The 18,849-nt window shown below is 39.7% G+C and overlaps 1 protein-coding gene across 1 annotated transcript; it reads left to right on the forward strand.

The window, feature by feature from the left end:
- Window positions 1-12,667: 12,667 nt before the first annotated feature.
- trarg1b (trafficking regulator of GLUT4 (SLC2A4) 1b) lies at window positions 12,668-16,034 on the forward strand. Its single transcript, XM_065287431.2, has 3 exons — window positions 12,668-14,077; window positions 14,354-14,477; window positions 14,657-16,034. The coding sequence occupies exons 1-3, from the start codon at window positions 13,721-13,723 to the stop codon at window positions 14,662-14,664; spliced, it is 489 nt and encodes a 162-aa protein (XP_065143503.1). The 5' UTR covers window positions 12,668-13,720; the 3' UTR covers window positions 14,665-16,034.
- The last annotated feature ends 2,815 nt before the right edge of the window (window positions 16,035-18,849 follow it).

Below are 18,849 nucleotides of genomic sequence, written 5' to 3' on the forward strand. Positions count from 1 at the left end.
TTTTTCTTTATTATTAGTGAAACATTTGTGCACTTAATATTTAAGTTGTTAGGATCTGAAAGTTCATGGAAAAGTGTGGAAACTTTTAAGTATCACATTCATGAAAGTAAAAAATACACATACACAGCAGTAGTTTATATTCACTTTTTATAAGAAAATGAGAGTTCTGCATGCATGAGATCATTCTATGCAAGTTTCTGTGCATAGGTTTTAGAGCTGATAAAACTTAATATTTTAACATGCATTGTAAATCTCTATTGTTTTAACGGTGAATCTAGTCTGAAGGGTGTCTCACCACAATAGCACACACTTTTATAGCAGTCTCTAAATCACACACACATATCACTTAGGCACAATGATCTGTGTTGTAGACAATAGCATAAGTGTTGCCTTATAAAAGTTATCACAAATTTAAGGCTATATCCACACGAAGCCGGTGCATTCCCTATCCGATCATTTTTTTTCCTTGCTCTAAAAAAATAATCCGTAAACACGAAACCACTGAAACCGACTGAAAGCGGTGTAGTATATATGCCGGACCAGTATGGGGCGCTGTAATTCTGCCACAGATATACACTATACACGGAGAAGAAGACTTTGAGCATGTAGTGATGGGAGAAACGAAGCTTTTCGAAGCTTCGAATCAATTGAACCAATTGCTTCGCAAATTGATTCAGTTTTTCGAAGCGTTCGAAACACCGCACACGCTGGCGACACCTGCTGGTCAAATTAGTGTAAACACTGAAATCTAGGTCCAAACATAATGACACATTTGGCAAACTATTGTAAATATGTTCACAACAGTGTAGTATTGTCAAAATATTTTTTAAGTCATTAAATACCATTAAAAATTAGTGTTTGGATTATGTGTTTCAGTTAGGGTATTTTGTTAATTAGACAATTCACCTGCTTTTACTTTTAAATTATAGAGGGGTTGCAAGTTTACAAACATTGCAGGGTGCGCGCGCAACCAAGGGGCAGAAAGACCGATTGGTGAGCTGATCTGCTACTGCAACAACCTTAATTATTGAAGCGTTCTTTAATGTTTGTACATAAATTAGACTTGATTTTAGTTGTATCTGTTTTTCTGTCTTTATTTTTGCAGTGTTACTGTGATACATGTATGAATTATAATTTTATAATTATAATGCTAGTAACGTAATAGTCGCATCTACTGGTATGTTAACATCAGGCACCCAGCACTGACTCTGTTGGTACTATTTTCCACGCAAAAATTCCTTGGCATTTTGACTTACAGACACCGCTACTAGCATACAACACAATGCACGTCTCTTCTTTCTGCCCCTCGGTTGCGCGCGCAACCAGTTAGTGACGTCGCCGTGCAACCCGTCTATACTCACATGTGTTTGTCATCAAAGCTGCCTATAAAACACATGCAAAGTCAAAGTGAACTGAATGGAGATGAACACTATGGGGACTCTTGGACAGTAAGATAAACATGCACTTGTGTGTGAAATTGAAGTTGTGTTTTAAAAAATGGAAGTGTGACAAAATAAACACAAGACCAATGCAAAAATTACATTATGAATTTTTATTTAAGAACAGAAGTTGTTGTAGTGTTTTAGCACTTAACCGGTTTCTTTTTTTGCACAGAACTTCTCCAGCTTTGGAAAAAACTCTTTCACATGGCACAGATGTAGCTGGTATTGAGAGGTATTTTTTGGCAAGCTGAAAGAGATGAGGGAAGAAAGTTTGATGTTTTGACCAAAACTCCAGTGGATCACTTGTTCTGTTCATGTATGGTGTATTTAAATATCGCTGTACTTCAACTGTTGCATCAGCAGTGACACTATGGACCTTTTGTGTTTCCTGTATCTTATTGTCCAAGAGTTCCCATAGGTTCTCTCTGTCTTCCTGTCCTTCTGCTGAAGTGGCTGCAGCTGAAGTTGATGGCTGAGGTGACCCAGGTGGTGGAGCCGATGATGTTTCGCGCATCACTGCACTGCATTCAGCAATGCAGTCCTTGACCGCAGCGTCAGCATTGGCTGCACAGCCAAACACAACAGTCTTGAATCTGGGATCCAAAAGTGTAGCCTTAGCCAAGGTCCTCAAGGATTCCACTGTTCCAAAACGTTTCTTAAGGTTTTTTATCAAGTTGTTTGTGAGCTCAATTGCTGTTGTTGATGAAAGTTTCTGTGCCTTCTCGTTTATTTTATAAAACAGCATTCTGACAATGGGTATAATTTTTGAAGCTGTGACCACTTTCTCTGCAGAGAGCTCAACTGTGGCATGGTTAAAGGCTGAAAGGGCTTGAAGACACTGTGCGATTGCTTCAAACTGTCCACTGTTCAAGGGTGTCACATTGGTGTTTAAGGATGTTAGAGCAGCACCAACTGCTTCACGTTCTTCATATATTCTTTGGAGCATGAAAAATGTGCTGTTCCACCTTGTTTCCACCTCTTGAATCAGTTTCTTCTTCGGTCTGCCCATCTGCTGCTGAATTGCTGACAGTTTCTCAGTGGCATTTGTGCTGCATCTAAAGAAGGTAACAACTCTTCTGCAGTGATCTCGAATGGCACTAAGATCTGCTGTTTGAGAGAGCGCACTTTTTACAACCAGATTTAAGGTGTGTGCAAAGCAAGGAATATGTCTAATCTGAAGCAGATTAGCACACAGTGTCATGTTCGAGGCATGGTCTGTGATGAGACATGTCACTTTGTCTCTTATTCCCCAGGACTCCAGCAAAATGGACTTTGCTTCTTTGATGTGCTCTGCTGTGTGGGTTTCAGGAAACTTCAAAACTCCCAGCACAACACTACACAACTTCTCTTCATTGATATAATGGCATGTTACTGCAAGGTATGCCTCCGTATTTATTGATGTCCACATGTCAGATGTAAGATTCACAGTGTTTGCGCTTTTGACTTCCTCCACCACCTTCTCTTTTGTCACTTTACATCTTGCAGCAACCATGTTCTTCAGCCCATGCCTTGATGGAAGCACATATGTTGGATCCAGTTTCTGCACAAAAGCCCTGAAGCCCTCATCCTCCACCATGGAAAATGGCTGGGAATCCTTCACAATCATGTCCACCAGTGCCTCATCAATGTCCCTTTGCCTTGCTGAAAAATAAAAATTCATTATTTAAACTTTGTCATTATTTCATATACATGTGCCTGGTTTCAGTCAAGGCTTTGTTGAAGCCTGTTCTAGGCCTTGGTAACATTAAGATGTTTAAGCAAATTCAATAAACCTGCCTTAGACATTACTAGAGTGTGAATTAATAAACAATAGTGTTACCGGCCTCAGACCTAGGGGATATCTGAGCTGGCAGCAAAGGACACACAGGCAATGAAGCACTGTGTATCTGTGAAATAATAAAGAGACAGACAAAATAAGTGTTGTTCCCTTGGTGTATCTGTTTACTTCTGAGATCACACCCGGGGAAAAGCTAGTCTCTATAGTGTGATTCACAGGAGCGCTCAAGCGCCACCCGCTGGCGTGGCGGTGAACTGATTCTGAACTATTGGTGTTCACATTAAAAAAAATATAGGGGGGTGTCAAATTTCAATTAATTATTGTATAAACATTTATTAACCCTTTACACTCTCCCCTGCTTTTAGAGATGCCTCCGGGCATCCAGAACTAACCCAACAGAATAGCAGAAAGTTGTTGTATTTCTCCGAAGAAGAGGAAAAAAAAAATAAAAATAAAGAGCTATCAGTCTGATGAAAGGACAGGTAAGTATTTGAATATCAACAATACTGCCTAATTTTTCCTTAAGTCTAATATGCCCACACAGGTGGTGAAGGATAGTGGCAAGCGTCAGATATGACAGGGTAAGCATGAATAGGGTACAGTACACAGGTATGCATTGCATTCACTCCTGGTCTCCAAGGTTGGTATGTGGGTTGTCCCATCTGATTATATGTGAACATCTCCTTTGGCTTTACTGCACGTGCAGATCTCCGCAAAGTGATGTCTTCCCCACTGATTGGCTGTGCAACCGGATCCACCCCCAGGTCCGTATCCTCATGACTGCTTCCAGCTAGACAGTCATCTAATTGTTCCTGAGGTTCCCGAGATGGCAACAGGTCACCCAGTGCTTGTACTGGTTCTGGTGTCACAACCCGAGGTGGTTGCTGATATGTTTTAGGGTTATCTGGCTCAGCTCTATAATGTTCTGGGTGGAACTCTGGTGCTGCTACTCGCAAAGCACTACCTGGCTCATGATGTGACTGTTTAAGGGTGGCTTTTCCCCTTTCATATACTGGGACTGGTCTGGGATTACAAGCATATTCTTCCTCATCCTCTGAATCACTGGAGTCCTGCTCTAAGGTATCAGACCTGTGATGTCGGCTGTTCTGGTGGTTTTGTCTCTGCCTTTGTTGTTTCCGTGTCCGATTGTCCTCTCCACTATGTTCAATGGGCAGCTCATTCACAGGCAATAGAAGATTACGGTGCAAGACACGTAGAGTGCGATCACCGGTTTCGGCCTGAATTCGATACACAGGACCAACTCCCATCCTCTCAACAACACGGTGAACCTTGTTCTCCCAGTAAGGACGGAGTTTGCCGGGCCCGCCTCTCTCTGACAGGTTGCGTACAAGCACACGATCACCGGGCTGAAGCACAATTCCTCTGACACCACGATCATAATATTTTTTTCCTTTTGCAGAGCTCCTTTTACTATGTTCAGAGGCAATCTTGTATGCCTCCTGCATCCGGGAAGCCCACTTCTGCGCATATTCCTGACGGTTTTCAGACTGTGGCTCAGGATCCAGGTTAAAAATCAAATCAATGGGCAACTGTGGGGCCCTTCCAAAGAGAAGAAAGAATGGTGAATACCCTGTGGCTTCATGCCTCGAACAATTGTATGCATGCACTATGTGTGGTAAGTGGTCTTTCCATTCTGATTTCTTTTCCTCTGACAGTGTTCGTAGCATCTGAAGAAGTGTTCTATTCAAGCGCTCAACAGGGTTCCCCTGTGGATGATAGGGGGTCGTTCGAGAATGGGTAATGCCAGCCAGTTGCTGAAGCCGCTGGAATAAGTTGTTTTCAAATTCGCGGCCCTGATCATGGTGAAGCTTTTGTGGATACCCAAAGCGTGGTATAAAGTCAAAGAAAATCTTTTCAGCTGCGGTTTTTCCAGATTTGTTCCGAGTTGGATAGGCCTGGGCGAAACGAGTAAAGTGATCTACCAGAACCAAGATATACTCGTAGCCACCCTTACTCGGTTCAAGATGCAGGTAATCAACAGACAGTAGCTCAAATGGTACACTCGTTGTAATAGAGCCCATTGGTGCCTTTTCTGGAACAGCCGGCCGCTTTTGTTTAATACATGGGCACTGGTGGATGACATATTGTTCTATATCACGCTGCATGAAAGGCCAATAAAATCTTTGCCTCGCCAGGTGAGTAACTTTGTCAGCCCCGACATGCCCCATGTCATCATGAAGGTGTTTGAGCACAAGAGACTTTAGAGAGTCAGGGAGAACCAGCTGTCTGTGTTGTTCAGTCTGTCTGTATAAAATTCCCTGGTCAAGTCGAAGTTTGCTCCATTCGTGTATGAGCCGTCGTGTGGTGGGTCCCATTTGTCGCTTGTCTTTGTCATTGGGGTTCCATCCTTTCTCTTTCAACGCAATTACGTCACAGATGGAAGCATCTCCTTTTTGGGCAGCTCGAATGTCTTTTGGAGGGAACAAGGTTGTGCTGGCCGGATGCATGGTGTCATCACTGGAGCTCAGCTGAAGGGCCGCAACCCATGGTACTTCTCTTTCACTCTGAGCTTTATCTCCTTGCCATATGGCAGACACAACATCTGGAGGTAAAACCTCAGAGTACTCTTTGATGTGATCCTGAAGCTTCACTGGGAACCGTGATAAAGTGTCGGCATCAGTGTTCGTCTTGCCTGGTCTATATTTTATGGTGAAGTGAAAGTCGGCCAATTCACCCACCCAACGATGCCCAACAGCACTCAACTTGGCAGTACTCAAGATATAGGTAAGGGGATTATTATCTGTAAATACAGTGAACGTAGGGGCGTAGTAAAGGTAATCTCGAAATTTATCGCAAATAGCCCACTTTAAGGCAAGGAACTCAAGCTTGTTGGAATGAAGGTGGTAATTCTTCTCAGCAGGTGTGAGTGTCCTTGAGCCATAGGCGATAACACGTAGTTTACCCCCTTGTTCCTGATAGAGTACAGCCCCCAGACCTTCATTGGATGCGTCGGTGTGAAGGACAAAAGGTAAATTAAAGTCTGGGTATGCCAAGATAGGAAAGGTGGTCAACATGTCGACAAGGCGAGCAACCACAGCACGGTGTTCAGGGGTCCACTGGACTGGTGTCTTGGATGGCAGCTGCCCCTTTTTTATACTTTGCTTAGTTGTTCGAGTTTTGACAGGTTTCTCTCTAGACTCATCAGGACTCTCTTGAAGCTTGAACAATGGTCGGGCTATTCTAGAAAAATCCTGAATAAAGGACCGATAGTAGCCCAAAAATCCCAAAAGAGCTCTGACTTCTCCAACATTCTTTGGTTCACGGTCCTTCCATTGCAGCACTGCTTCAAAGTCTTTGGGATCGACTTGAATGCCTTCACTTGAAACTAGACGCCCAACATACCTCACTTGCTGTTTAAATAATTCACACTTCTTTGGTCGTAATTTCACACCATGCTGCCGTAAGCGGCAAAAGACTCTCTTCAAATCTTTAACATGGTCCTGAAAGGATTTGGAAAAGCAGAGAACATCGTCTAAGTAGGGAAAACAACATTCATCCCTCAGACCATTCAACACACCTTCCATACACCTTTGGAAAGCCGCCGGTGCATTGCAAAGGCCAAAAGGAAGACGGATCCACTCATACAATCCCCAAGGCGTGCTGAAAGCTGTTAGGCGTCTGGAGTTCTCCTCAACAAAGCCCTGGTGATATGCACTGCCTTGGTCAAGTATGGAAAACCAAGAGTAACCTCCCAGGCTATCCAATAGATCCTGAATACGAGGAAGGGGGTGACGGTCAGGGATAGTTTTGTTGTTTAGTCCACGAAAATCAACACAAAGGCGTAGGCTCATATCTTTTTTCCTTACGCAGACCACGGGAGAGGAATAAGGTGATACAGACTTCCTAATCCATCCATGATCTAGAAGCTTTTGAACATGTTCCTTAACTTCTCTATACAAGGGCCGCGGGACTGCGTTATAGGACTTTTGAACCGGTGTATCATCTTTTAAGAAGATTTTGAGTTGTAAGTCAGAAATACAACCAATATCAGTGTCATCTTTGGCAAAGACATCTGACTGGTCAAATAACATACATTTCGCAATCTCCTGCTCTTCCTCAGCTAGATGAGACAAGTCAACAGGAGGGTGCCATTTGTCTTTGATCTCGTGTGTAGTTTTATGCCTTCCTTCATTTCTCGAAGTCTGTTCATGAGTACACAATTGAGCTGTACACAAGTGGGCTGTATTCTGATGTTTTGGCTCACAGTTTATGGAGGAAGGTGGGATTGGTTTAAGATCAAGTATATCTTCAAGAGTACCCAGAACGGTTTTCTTTGCCAGATAGATGTCATGTTTTGTCGAGTTCTGAATCGGGATTTTGATGCGCTTGGATGAGCCAACAGGGACATCGACTAAAGCTGGGAACAATTCTAGACCCTCAGAGGAAAGATTCTCAGGGCTAGGCTGAAACATAATCGTACCTCCACTGTGCCATCCTCGAATTCTACACTGGACTTCACGGATCTTGCCTGCAGGGATATTTACACCTTTGTTGCCAAGGCGTACATTATACTGTGGCATCTCTGTGGGTCCAATGGTCTGGAGAGTGAAGACTAATGCTTCCACGGTGTTGTCACTGACACTCAAAGCTTCTTTCAATATTGCAGTTACATCAACAACATCGTTCTGATCAATGTTTGCTTTAATCATCTCCGCAATTACATTACTACCTAAAAGAGGGTAGTTGCAGTCACGACTGATAAGCAGTGGCACTCTGATTGTCAGGCGCCCATAATGCTGGCTGCATATCTGAAGATCAATCTCTGCCCATCCATCAAGGGGAACCTGCGTATTATTAGCAGCAGAAATTTCAAGGGAATTATCAAATAACGATCCAAGTGGCTGTATTTTGATACAGGGTAGTGCTTGTTCAATCCACGACTTGCTCACCATGGTCACTTGTGCCCCTGAATCAAGCAGCATCTGAAGAGGTACCCCATTGATGGAACATGAGACCATGCATCGCTTACCAATGAGTTGAGCTACTCTTTTCTTTGGGTCTGACTGGTACTGTAAGTTTGACTGTGAGTGTTTAGGTGTTTTGACCTTTTCTCGGGGCTCATCACCGCTTAGGATCGCTGGCTGCCCCTCTCCAGCGACCTCTTCCCGTTTCCCGACAACCTTCGTTGGAGACAGCCAATAGCGCGATGTCCTGCCTGGCCGCAAACAAAGCAGTGAACACAGTTTGTATTGTTATTTTGTACACAGTCATTGCATTTACCTCTCGTCTCAGATAACGGTGGTTGTGTGCGATCAGTAGGTGAGTGGCAGTCTTTCTGTTTCACAGCCTCAGTGGGGGTAGACATCTGGGCTAGATGCTTGGTTAGAGAAGAAACTTGAGCAGTTAATTCTTTGATAGCATCACGGTTTGCTTGTAACTCAGCGTCAACTTTTGTTTGGGTGTTCAGTTCACTTTGGAAATGCTGAGCTGCGCTTACAGTAACTGGTCTGTTTTTACCTACTGAACCCAGTCTTTTCAATCGCCCTTCTTCCTCAGCTGTTGATTTTGTTATTTGTTCCAAGAGCAAGTCATCACTAACCTGCATGTCTGAGAGAAAAGGTTTAAGATCACGCCTGACATGGCCGTTTCTCTCATTTAACCCCTGATAAAGAGTGTGCATGAAAGTGCCCTGAACGAGCTCTTTGTTATAGCTAAAACCTACACCAGGTTGTTGCGACTCAAAAAGAACACGCTGCTTTAGACCCATTATTCGGTAAAGGAACTGTTGTGGGCTTTCTTTGTCATTTTGTCTAGCACTAGTTAGTTCTTGAAAAAGTTCAGTTACATTTTTGTCTCTAATGTGAGAGCGCAGAAATCTTTTCAACCCTTCAATAGTGAGGTCATCCTTATTAACCAACATCTCTCTGAATGTACCAGGTTTTGTTATCTTAAGGACAGCTCTGATAATCTCAGACTCACTAAAACCCTCCTGCAACCCTTCATCCATTTGCTTACAGAGACAATTAAAAGACATGTCACAGCCTGCATCACAAATTTGACCACCATGTAACCTAAACTCTCTACGTGGTAACAAAGCTGAAACATCAGACAATCTTACAACATGGTCAGAAATGTTAGATGAGTTCATCCTACCCAAAGGAGCAGCACCAATGTGGTTGGGCATACCAGGCGTTGATGAGGTGACTTCTCTGGTAAGTGCATAGGTGTCTCTGCCCTGAAATGATGAGTGTATGCCAGTCTCTCTGTTCATGTGTAGCGAGTGTGTGCGAGTGTCTCTGTCCATGTGTAACGATTGAGTGCGAGTGTCTCTGTTCGCGTGTAACGATTGTGTGCGAACTTCTCCATTGTCATCAGTTGGAGTGTGACCCTCGTGCTGTGTTGGTGAATCTCCCTTCAGGACAGGTGCCACATTACCAGCTTCGGCGTCTCTGGCTCCTGGAGCTGATAGCATGTCATTAAGTAGGTCAGAAAGTAGGAGGAGTTGAGTCATGCCCTCATCTTCTGTAGCTTTTAACTCCTCACTTCTGATATAGTCGACAATTAGGTCGTAAAGTTCGGGTTCACTTAGATCTGCTACATCATAAGTTTCACGGCCATCATCTATCGAACTTGCAACAGTCTGCAGCTGGCTAAAACTCAATTCTGAAAGCTTCTTTTGGATCTTGAAGAGCAACACTCGCCGTGGGCTTAAAGTAGTCATGCTGATGTTTCACCTGTGGCAGCTGTTCTCTGGATGACACTTGGCGAAGTAGTCTTCCCTGAAACACTGGGCACAGAATTCCAACGTTCCTATGACAACCGTTCCAGACGAGATGTGCAAATCCCTCGACGAGCCCCCAATTGTTACCGGCCTCAGACCTAGGGGATATCTGAGCTGGCAGCAAAGGACACACAGGCAATGAAGCACTGTGTATCTGTGAAATAATAAAGAGACAGACAAAATAAGTGTTGTTCCCTTGGTGTATCTGTTTACTTCTGAGATCACACCCGGGGAAAAGCTAGTCTCTATAGTGTGATTCACAGGAGCGCTCAAGCGCCACCCGCTGGCGTGGCGGTGAACTGATTCTGAACTATTGGTGTTCACATTAAAAAAAATATAGGGGGGTGTCAAATTTCAATTAATTATTGTATAAACATTTATTAACCCTTTACAATAGCACTGGCATATTTTAATATCTGTCTTAAGTTTTTTCAGTTGTTTGCAGGGGTTAAATTGGGATTTGCTATGTGGGGGGGCTCTGCGGGGAGGGGTACTTCAAGGGGTAACATGTTTAATACTGATGATAGCAAAGCCACTGGTGTGTTTCAATGACATTCTGGACCTCTGATAGGATTTGATAAGTTTCAGCTTTAAAGCTGTGCCAGAGGTTGACCCAAAATATTTTAAAAAGAGCATCTGAATTTTAAATGATGCAAATCTATGAGTTTGACACCCTATATCCATTTGTTGCACATGTCATTATGCACAACTGATCAAACTTTAAAGGAAGTTAAAAGAATCAACCTCCTTGAATAATTCTAGGCATAAGATGCCCCAAAAGACTCAATTAAGAAGAAAAGGTACAACACACAGTACTGTATCATCAACATGTCTTATAAATTAGCCATAGAGATTCCCTATGCTGGTCAGCAGCTAAAACAATCATATAGTTAGGTTTGATTTGTGTAATCAAAATACATTATTTTATTAAACTATACAATAGTTATATCCAGTGTTATCCAGTTAACATAATGTAATTAGATGAGTGACATACATACTTTAATCCTTTACACGTTTCTAGTCTCAAACACCCCCTAGTGGTGAACCAACGGAGTTTCGAAACGTTTCGAAACAGTAATGACGTCATGAAGCCTCGTTTGCTGAAATCACGTGACTTGGCCAAATTTGAAACAAGCTCCGAACCAATGATTCGAAACAAAAGATTCGTAAAGGTTTCGAAGCCTCATGAAGCAGTGCTTCGAAAGCGACCATCACTACGAGCATGCGCATAGCCAACGTATGGTGTTGTCCATTATCGCTTGTTGGTCACCACAATTGCATAGACGCAATAGATTTTGCTGTAATAAAGCTAGTAGGCTTTAGTAGCTTCTGTAGCACGAACACAATCACGTAATCCGCCGTTATTGTTGTTGCTGTTACGTGGGACGCTTCCGACACGTGATGTGATGACGTTTTCGCTTCACAAAATATACGGATTGGCTGTACAGACGAAACCGCAAAGGTGTCGGTTTCAGATTTATCCACTTTAGGACCAGGTTTCAAAAAATAGCGGTTTCACTCTCTGAAATCGCCGGATCCGTGTGGATGAAACGCCAATACGATAACAAATTTATGCGTATACAGTGATTCGCGTCTCCGTGTGGACAGCCCCTAAGATCATTGTTATTGCGCTGTCTGGCTTCCAATAGAATTGATACGGGACTAAAGGTTCATTTAAGAAGCATTTAGACAGCTGGTGTGTAATTTTAAATCATGTTTGTTTGATGATTCATTTGTGGAAAATACATGATTTTAAAAATACTTTTTAACACATAGACATGACCCTGTCCAAAAACTAGTTAAAAGTCTAAAAATCTAATTCTGAGATCAATGATTTCACCTATTAATTTCACTGTGATTTTAATCTTTTACATGACCTTACTCAGTCGATGTTAAACAAAACAGTGTTATATTTTCACACAACGATCTTTAAATTATGAATGATGATTCTATGTAGAAAACTGTAAAACAAAAAATGACTTTACATGGGATTTCAAAGACAGGGTCATATTTGACAGATTTAGTTGAGAATTTCTATCAATAAATATAATCTTCACAATTTCATGTGATCCTTTAATACAATATACTGTAAGGCCCAAAGCCTACTCTGTTAAAATGTAATTTATGTAAGTCTGGAAATGAAGTTGTAGAAATATAAAAAGTTGTGCCAAAATGTTGGGTTGTTCAAACCCATGGTTGTGTCAAATATCGAACTTCCAACATTATGGTGCAGTTTCAGTGCTTAAGACTAGTCCCAAACTAAAATGCATGTTTGAGCTGTCTCGTATAAAAACAGCTTGCACTGACTTATTTTTAAATATATCAGTGCCACCGCTTTGTTACAAGATGCCCAGCAGCAATGTGTTTTTAAGGTATAGTCCTGGCTTAATCTAAACTCTGTCCGGGAAACCACCCCTTTGTGTTTAATTTAAACCAATTGCTGGGTTTGTTCTAAGTACACATTGCATGAAAAGAGAGAATAAAGATATTCAATTTATCTTTCAGATTAGAAAAACCATTTCTTTCATACTTTTTATCCAAAGCATTGTGAAGCACTTTTATTTTGAAGCGTAAATTAAAGAGTGTACTTGTGATTAAATATATTCAATTTAATTACAAATATACTGTAAACTAATTAAATACAAATAATTAAGTGATCAACTAAATATTTAGTAAGTTTGAAAATATTTAATGTTTATTCAGATCATACAATTTAAAAATGTAAAAAGATTATGTAATACATTTATCAATTAATTGTTAGTTGAACACATTCTCTGTTGGCTTGATGGACCTTTAAACTGAACTCAACTTAATCAGTTTCAAAAGATTCATCCATTCACAACCAGGGCTGTCACAAAGTTTTACAAGGGTAATTTTCATCCCAAATTTTCGTAAAGGAACTTCTATAATGTTTATATGGCCTGTTCCTGTGCCTGCATACCAGAAGATAAAGGCTAGAGAGGGTCTGAAATGAAATATAGCCTTATGTAAATTGTAAATGTTTTTTAATTGATCAAGTTTAGTCAGTAAGTTTATATTATATACAAAGTCTACAAATCAGTTGAACGTGTAAATGCACGCCTTCAATAGTGAACGTTTCAGAAGTATGATGTAAAATTATGACCCATAGGGGGCGACATTGGTCGGTAGAGAGCACAACACAGTTTAATGCATTTACCGTAATAAAATGAATAATCCAAGAACAAATAATAACCCAAACCCACCTTCTATTAATATTATAAATATATAACATATCATTAATAAATACGATAAAAAGTTGTTAATACTTAAAAAAAGTTTAGGCATAACCAAGTCAGCAAAATCCTTACGTGTATTTCTTTCTGACAAATGCATAAATAAATCATCCCTATGTCTAAGAATAAACAAAAACGAACAGTCAATAATTGTAAATCGTTGTATTAGAAGAGTTAATGTTATTTAAAATGCACAGAAGTGAAACGGCACGCGCGCAGCGTCAATTAACGCAAGCTCACCAATAAAAAAACGCGCCGGTGGCGCGCCCTCAAGATGCGTCCGATGCAAACTGATTGATTAACGCAAAGCATCCAGAACGAGCTGAAGATCCACTCGAGTCTCATCTCAAATGTCATACGCGTCTGATGAAATATTGATGAGTGGATGTCCAACAGCCGTTTCATCGTTTCTGCGAAATCCTCAATCGTCACCATTGTGATTAATTGGATTAAATGAAGAAATCCTGACGGACGTAACTTCATAAGAGTTTTTTCCCCGTAAGCGATGGCTATCAATACGGATGCCCCTCACGCGACAGGTGCGCTGGGAGAGAGCGCCGCGCTTCAGTCCTCTGATTTCGGGGACACCCAAAAACTTCTTGACATCTCGACCCAAGAGCTGAAGGGTGAATTGAATCACAAGCCGGATAACGACAGCGTTAAGTCTCTTCAAACGGACCAGAATGAACATGAGGAGAAGGTCGGCACCGAACCGCTCTCTGAATCCCGGGGCAGTTTCAGCCGCGCCTCGTCGCCCACACCCGACGAGCCCGAGCCCTGTAGTTTCATATGGTTGGCCGTGATCTCATGCTTCTGTCCTGCGGTCCCCATAAACGTGTTTGCGCTTTATTTTGCGCATATGGTGAGTTTAACTTGGTGCCAGACAGTTAGAGATCACATGAAGTTATTGCTTATAATTTTGAATTGATATAAAGCAATTATGCTGAATAAAGACAAGATGTTGAATGCTACCATTTGCGTTTAAATAAATCTAAATAATAAATGATAATAATGTCAAATTTATGGCTGCCTATAGGCTACAGTATTTAGCCTACTATAGTAAAAGTCATTGTTGTCATGCTACATATTCAATGTTAGTTTATTTAAACTAATACGTGGGTGGTTTTTCCTCACTTAGGCTCGCTCCATGATACAAGCAAAAGATTATGAAGGTGGCAAGAGACTTGGACGTCTGTCTTTGTTGCTCAGTGTCGTTTCCATCTTTGTGGGTCTGGCTATAGTCCTCTATCTGACGATAACAGGTAAGTGTCTGCCTCTTTTTCTTTCTCTCTCTTTGCTCATACTCATAGGATAGCATGTGCAGATCCTAACCACAAATTTTTAGTATTATTGTCAATAGAGATAGTATTATATTACCAAGTCAAAATGTGATGTATATACTGTTTGCCTACACCTAAATTTCTTTCTTCCCCCCCCCAAGGGTTTTGATAGGCTGAAGTCATGGACGTCCTACAGAATCTAAAACAAGAGCATGAATGTAAGCAGCTATTGGAGCTAAAACCAAAGCCAAGTGACAATGAATTCTATCCTTTCTGTAGCTTTCAGACTATCTATCTATTTATTATTTATATGACATATGAATGTATGTTTGGAATTTAGGTTTGTTGTAAATTTGTCTTTTGAGTTTCTCATTTTTCTTACCAGGACAAGGCAAGGCTTATGGCTTATCCAACAAAGCGTTAGCAGCTCTAATTTTGCACAAATCTTATTAATTAATTTCCAATTACTATGATTTTTGTCACCATACATAAGCTCTGTTCATAATTTTAAAAACACTAATGCATACATTTCAATTCTCTCAAAGATCAGTCAACTCTATGCAAAACACAATCTAAATGTATTTCTTGTATTATGCAAATGTCTTGCATGTTGTATTCCATTCAAAGAATCAAACTTCAATCTGTTTATTTTTTTTTCTTAAAACATATTAAACAGATATGTAAACACTTAAGTATATAGCCTGATTTATTTATTTATCCAGTGAGGGTTGCAAAATTCCAAGAATTTTCAAGGCTGGAAACTTTCCATGGGAATTAACGGGAATAAACAGGAATAATGTGAATATACTGGGAATTTGAGTTTAAAACAACAAGATTTAATGCAATTTCAGTTGAATATCTACCCTTAAAATTCCCCAGTCATAGCACACTGAAGGGCCATTGAGGCCACACCTCCTGCATGTACTTGCATTCTTCCATAACATGCACATATCATTTCTTAAATTAAGTCTAAATGTTAACCTTTGCATGTATTCACTTAAATTACATTTATTTAAAATCTCATTGTGCTGTGTGTTCATATTAGAATGATTTTTTTTAAAGGGTTTTGATCAAATAAATCCAGGCTTGATGAGCACAAGTATCAGGATTCTTCAAAATTTGTATTACATTGCATGCATGTCTGCTCATGACCAAACAAAATGTTTATTTATGTTTATTTATGATATAGTTCATATATATTTCCCTAAATTTCCATAAATGTAATTTTCCAATTTGGAATATTTCCAAAATTCCAAATTTACTGGAAAATTTCCGCCCCTTTGCAACCCTAACTGTAATGCATCACAAAGCACAGTTTATAAGATTGTAATATATACTTTGCCTTTTGTTTAACAGATTTATACTGCCGCCAAGGAAAAATGTGTTTTAACAAGTAGCCTTTAAACACACTTATTCAGAATGTTGGACAGACAGGTGAATGTAATGATTAAGACCATTATATGAATGGATTTAGCAAATCATTGTTCTTTCACCACAACGAAAAGCACATGCATGTCTGAAAATCTGAATTTGGTGCTATATTTTGTGCACGTTTTAAATTAAACAAACCCTACTTGATTTTCTAGTGTTAATGTGTTTTTAATGTGTTGCATTTGCATTAAAACATATATTTGTGCAATTGCGTATGCTGGGCCGACAAATATTTAGTAATTTGTATACAGATTATATTCTGACATACAAGGGTTTAATGCAGTGCAATTATTTTAATTTAGCAAAATACATCCTGTTCTGCTATCAATTGGTTATTCAAACCATAATAAACACAAAGAGATCTTGTAATTGATATCCTGTTTGTTAAGCGCATAAAATGCCTCATTTTGTGTGCATTTTCAAAAAGATGTTGGGCCTGACCACATCCAACAAGTCAAGTGTTTATGGATGCCCAAAATCAATTAGCTCTTTGATACAAGATCTCCACCAGGAAGACATTTGGAAGTAATCGTCTATTCTCCAAAACCAAAATATTTTAGTTTTTATCATTTCCAAAATGATTTTAACCTTCACTAATGGCTGAGCATTCAGCTGGGGATGATAATGATGAAAGCATCTTTCTTGTAAATGGGTTTGAACATTAGAACATATGTGACCCTGCCTGTAAAATCCATGCTGAAGTCTCATAATCAAATAATCTGATAATGAAATTAGGAGCAAGTTTGATGTCCTTAGTTATATTTAAAGGATAGTTTACCCCAAAATTAAAAATCTGTTATTTTCTCATCCTCATGTTCTTATTAACCTGTATTCATTTTTTTTTTTTTTTTTGAAGAACACAAAAGAAGATATTTTGATAAATGATGGTAAGCACACAGCTGATTGTAACCATTGACTTCCATCATACTTGTTTTTCCTAAGTCCAAAGTCTTTGTCTTTACAGAATAAAACTAAAATAACAGCCTCATTCAAAGCATTCTGGGAACCAAAATCTGAACGAAAAAAAAAAAACAGAAAAAGGTTGATAAGGATTTCTGCTTCCCAGAATGCTTCCCAGTAAAGTTACTGGCAAACAGCAACTTTTTATGATCACTTACTGTAAAAATTCCTTGTTGCACTAAGATTTTAAAGTTTAATCAGTTTGTAATTATAATTAATTTCAACTTTCTTGACCAGTGAGGATTTGCTAAATTATAAAACAAAGTTAAGCTAATCCAACTGTTTAAAAATAATTTCTAGCAACTCCTTACAGAAAGTTCAAACAAATTGTACACTCAAGTTGATTCTTGATATTTTATGCTTTCCATCTGTTTATTATTTAATAAAAAAGTTATTTATGATTTTATTCATTTGATTTTGAACAATAAATAATCAAATCTTTGAAATAATGTACAAAATCTCAAGACATTTGTATAATTTACATGCTATTTACTAGTAATTATCAAGTAATTATTGATTTTTTACATGTTATATGAAATAAAGTTCTTACCCTTTAAAGATCTTTATGATCTTATTTTATATCTGAACCAAACACCAACAGCACTGAGCTCTTGATCTTTGGAGAAAGGGTTTAAACAGACTAAAGATTCTGCCAAATGAAGAAAATCAATAGCACTTATCCATACGTTCACATACAGAGCAGGCCTGGTGAGAGGGGTAGTGCTGCACAGTTAGTCGTCCACTGAACAACAAACCTCCTCAGCTTACATCTCCTACAGCAGGGTTCCCCAAATCTCACCCTGAAGGGCCGGAGCACTGCAGAGTTTAGCTCCAACCCTGATCAAACACAACAAGCTAATCAAGGTCTTCATGATCACTAAAATCACAGGTGGGTACGTTTGAGTAGGGTTGGACCTAAACTCTGTAGAGCTCCGGCCCTTCAGGGTAAGATTTCGGGAACCCTGTCCTATAGCATTAAAGCTTTCAGGATTGTGTTTTATGGAGCCCACCGCCCGTGCACGTTATAACCTGCAGAACTGACAGAGGCATGCAAATGTCTCAGCTCAATTCTGCACATCGGTGTCTTCCGAACGTCTAAAAGCACAGCTTGGATCGTTTGCCTGTAAGTGTTGCTGAATACGCCGATCATGAGCAGAGCGAGCGGTTTGATGGAGATGTTGAGGTAAACCACAGCTGTTAGGCTGCCAATTCCAGGAAACTCCTAATGGACTTTACCACTCAAATCCACTCAGAAATCTCTCATAGGGTGCACCTTGGTATAATGGCCCTATGCCAGAGCATACTAGTGATCATGACATAACTCCATCTGAAGAACAGAGAAATACAACCTACTCTGCATCAATGTAAAGGACATTATAATGGATGCACTCTGTTGATAAAGATGTGGGCAGTTAAGTGTTAGAGCTATCTGAGGTATAAAAATTAATATCAATACTAATATTTAATATTAAATGTCAACATCTAGATGCTTCAGATGACTCAATAAATAAACATTAAAATTAAATGCGCACTTTTAAAAATAAAGGTGCCAGGAGGAGTATGAAGTCAGAAGCAAAACATTATGGGGCGGTTTCAAGGACAGGGTTTATCAGTCCCAGACTAAAATGTATGTTTGAGCCTTAATTAAAAAAACAACTTTCACTAACACATCTTAACATATATCAGTGCCATTGTTTTGTTTAAAAAAAAAACTATTTTTATATTATTTGTTTGTAAAAAAAAAAAAAAAAAAACTACTTAAATGTCCAAAAAAAAAAACAAGGCATAGTCCTGGGTTAATCTAAACCTTGTCCAGGATGCCTCAAGTGAATCTTTTTTGTAGCATTTTTATATTTTTAGGTGCAGAGAAAAATCTAAAAATTGGGTGATGGTAGAGCGTGAATTTGCTTAGTGACCATTAGTGACCACACACAAATCATGAATACATCATTTAATTATCTTT

The sequence above is a fragment of the Paramisgurnus dabryanus genome, chromosome 18 (assembly GCF_030506205.2).
Source record: "Paramisgurnus dabryanus chromosome 18, PD_genome_1.1, whole genome shotgun sequence".
Lineage (NCBI taxonomy): Eukaryota > Metazoa > Chordata > Actinopteri > Cypriniformes > Cobitidae > Paramisgurnus > Paramisgurnus dabryanus.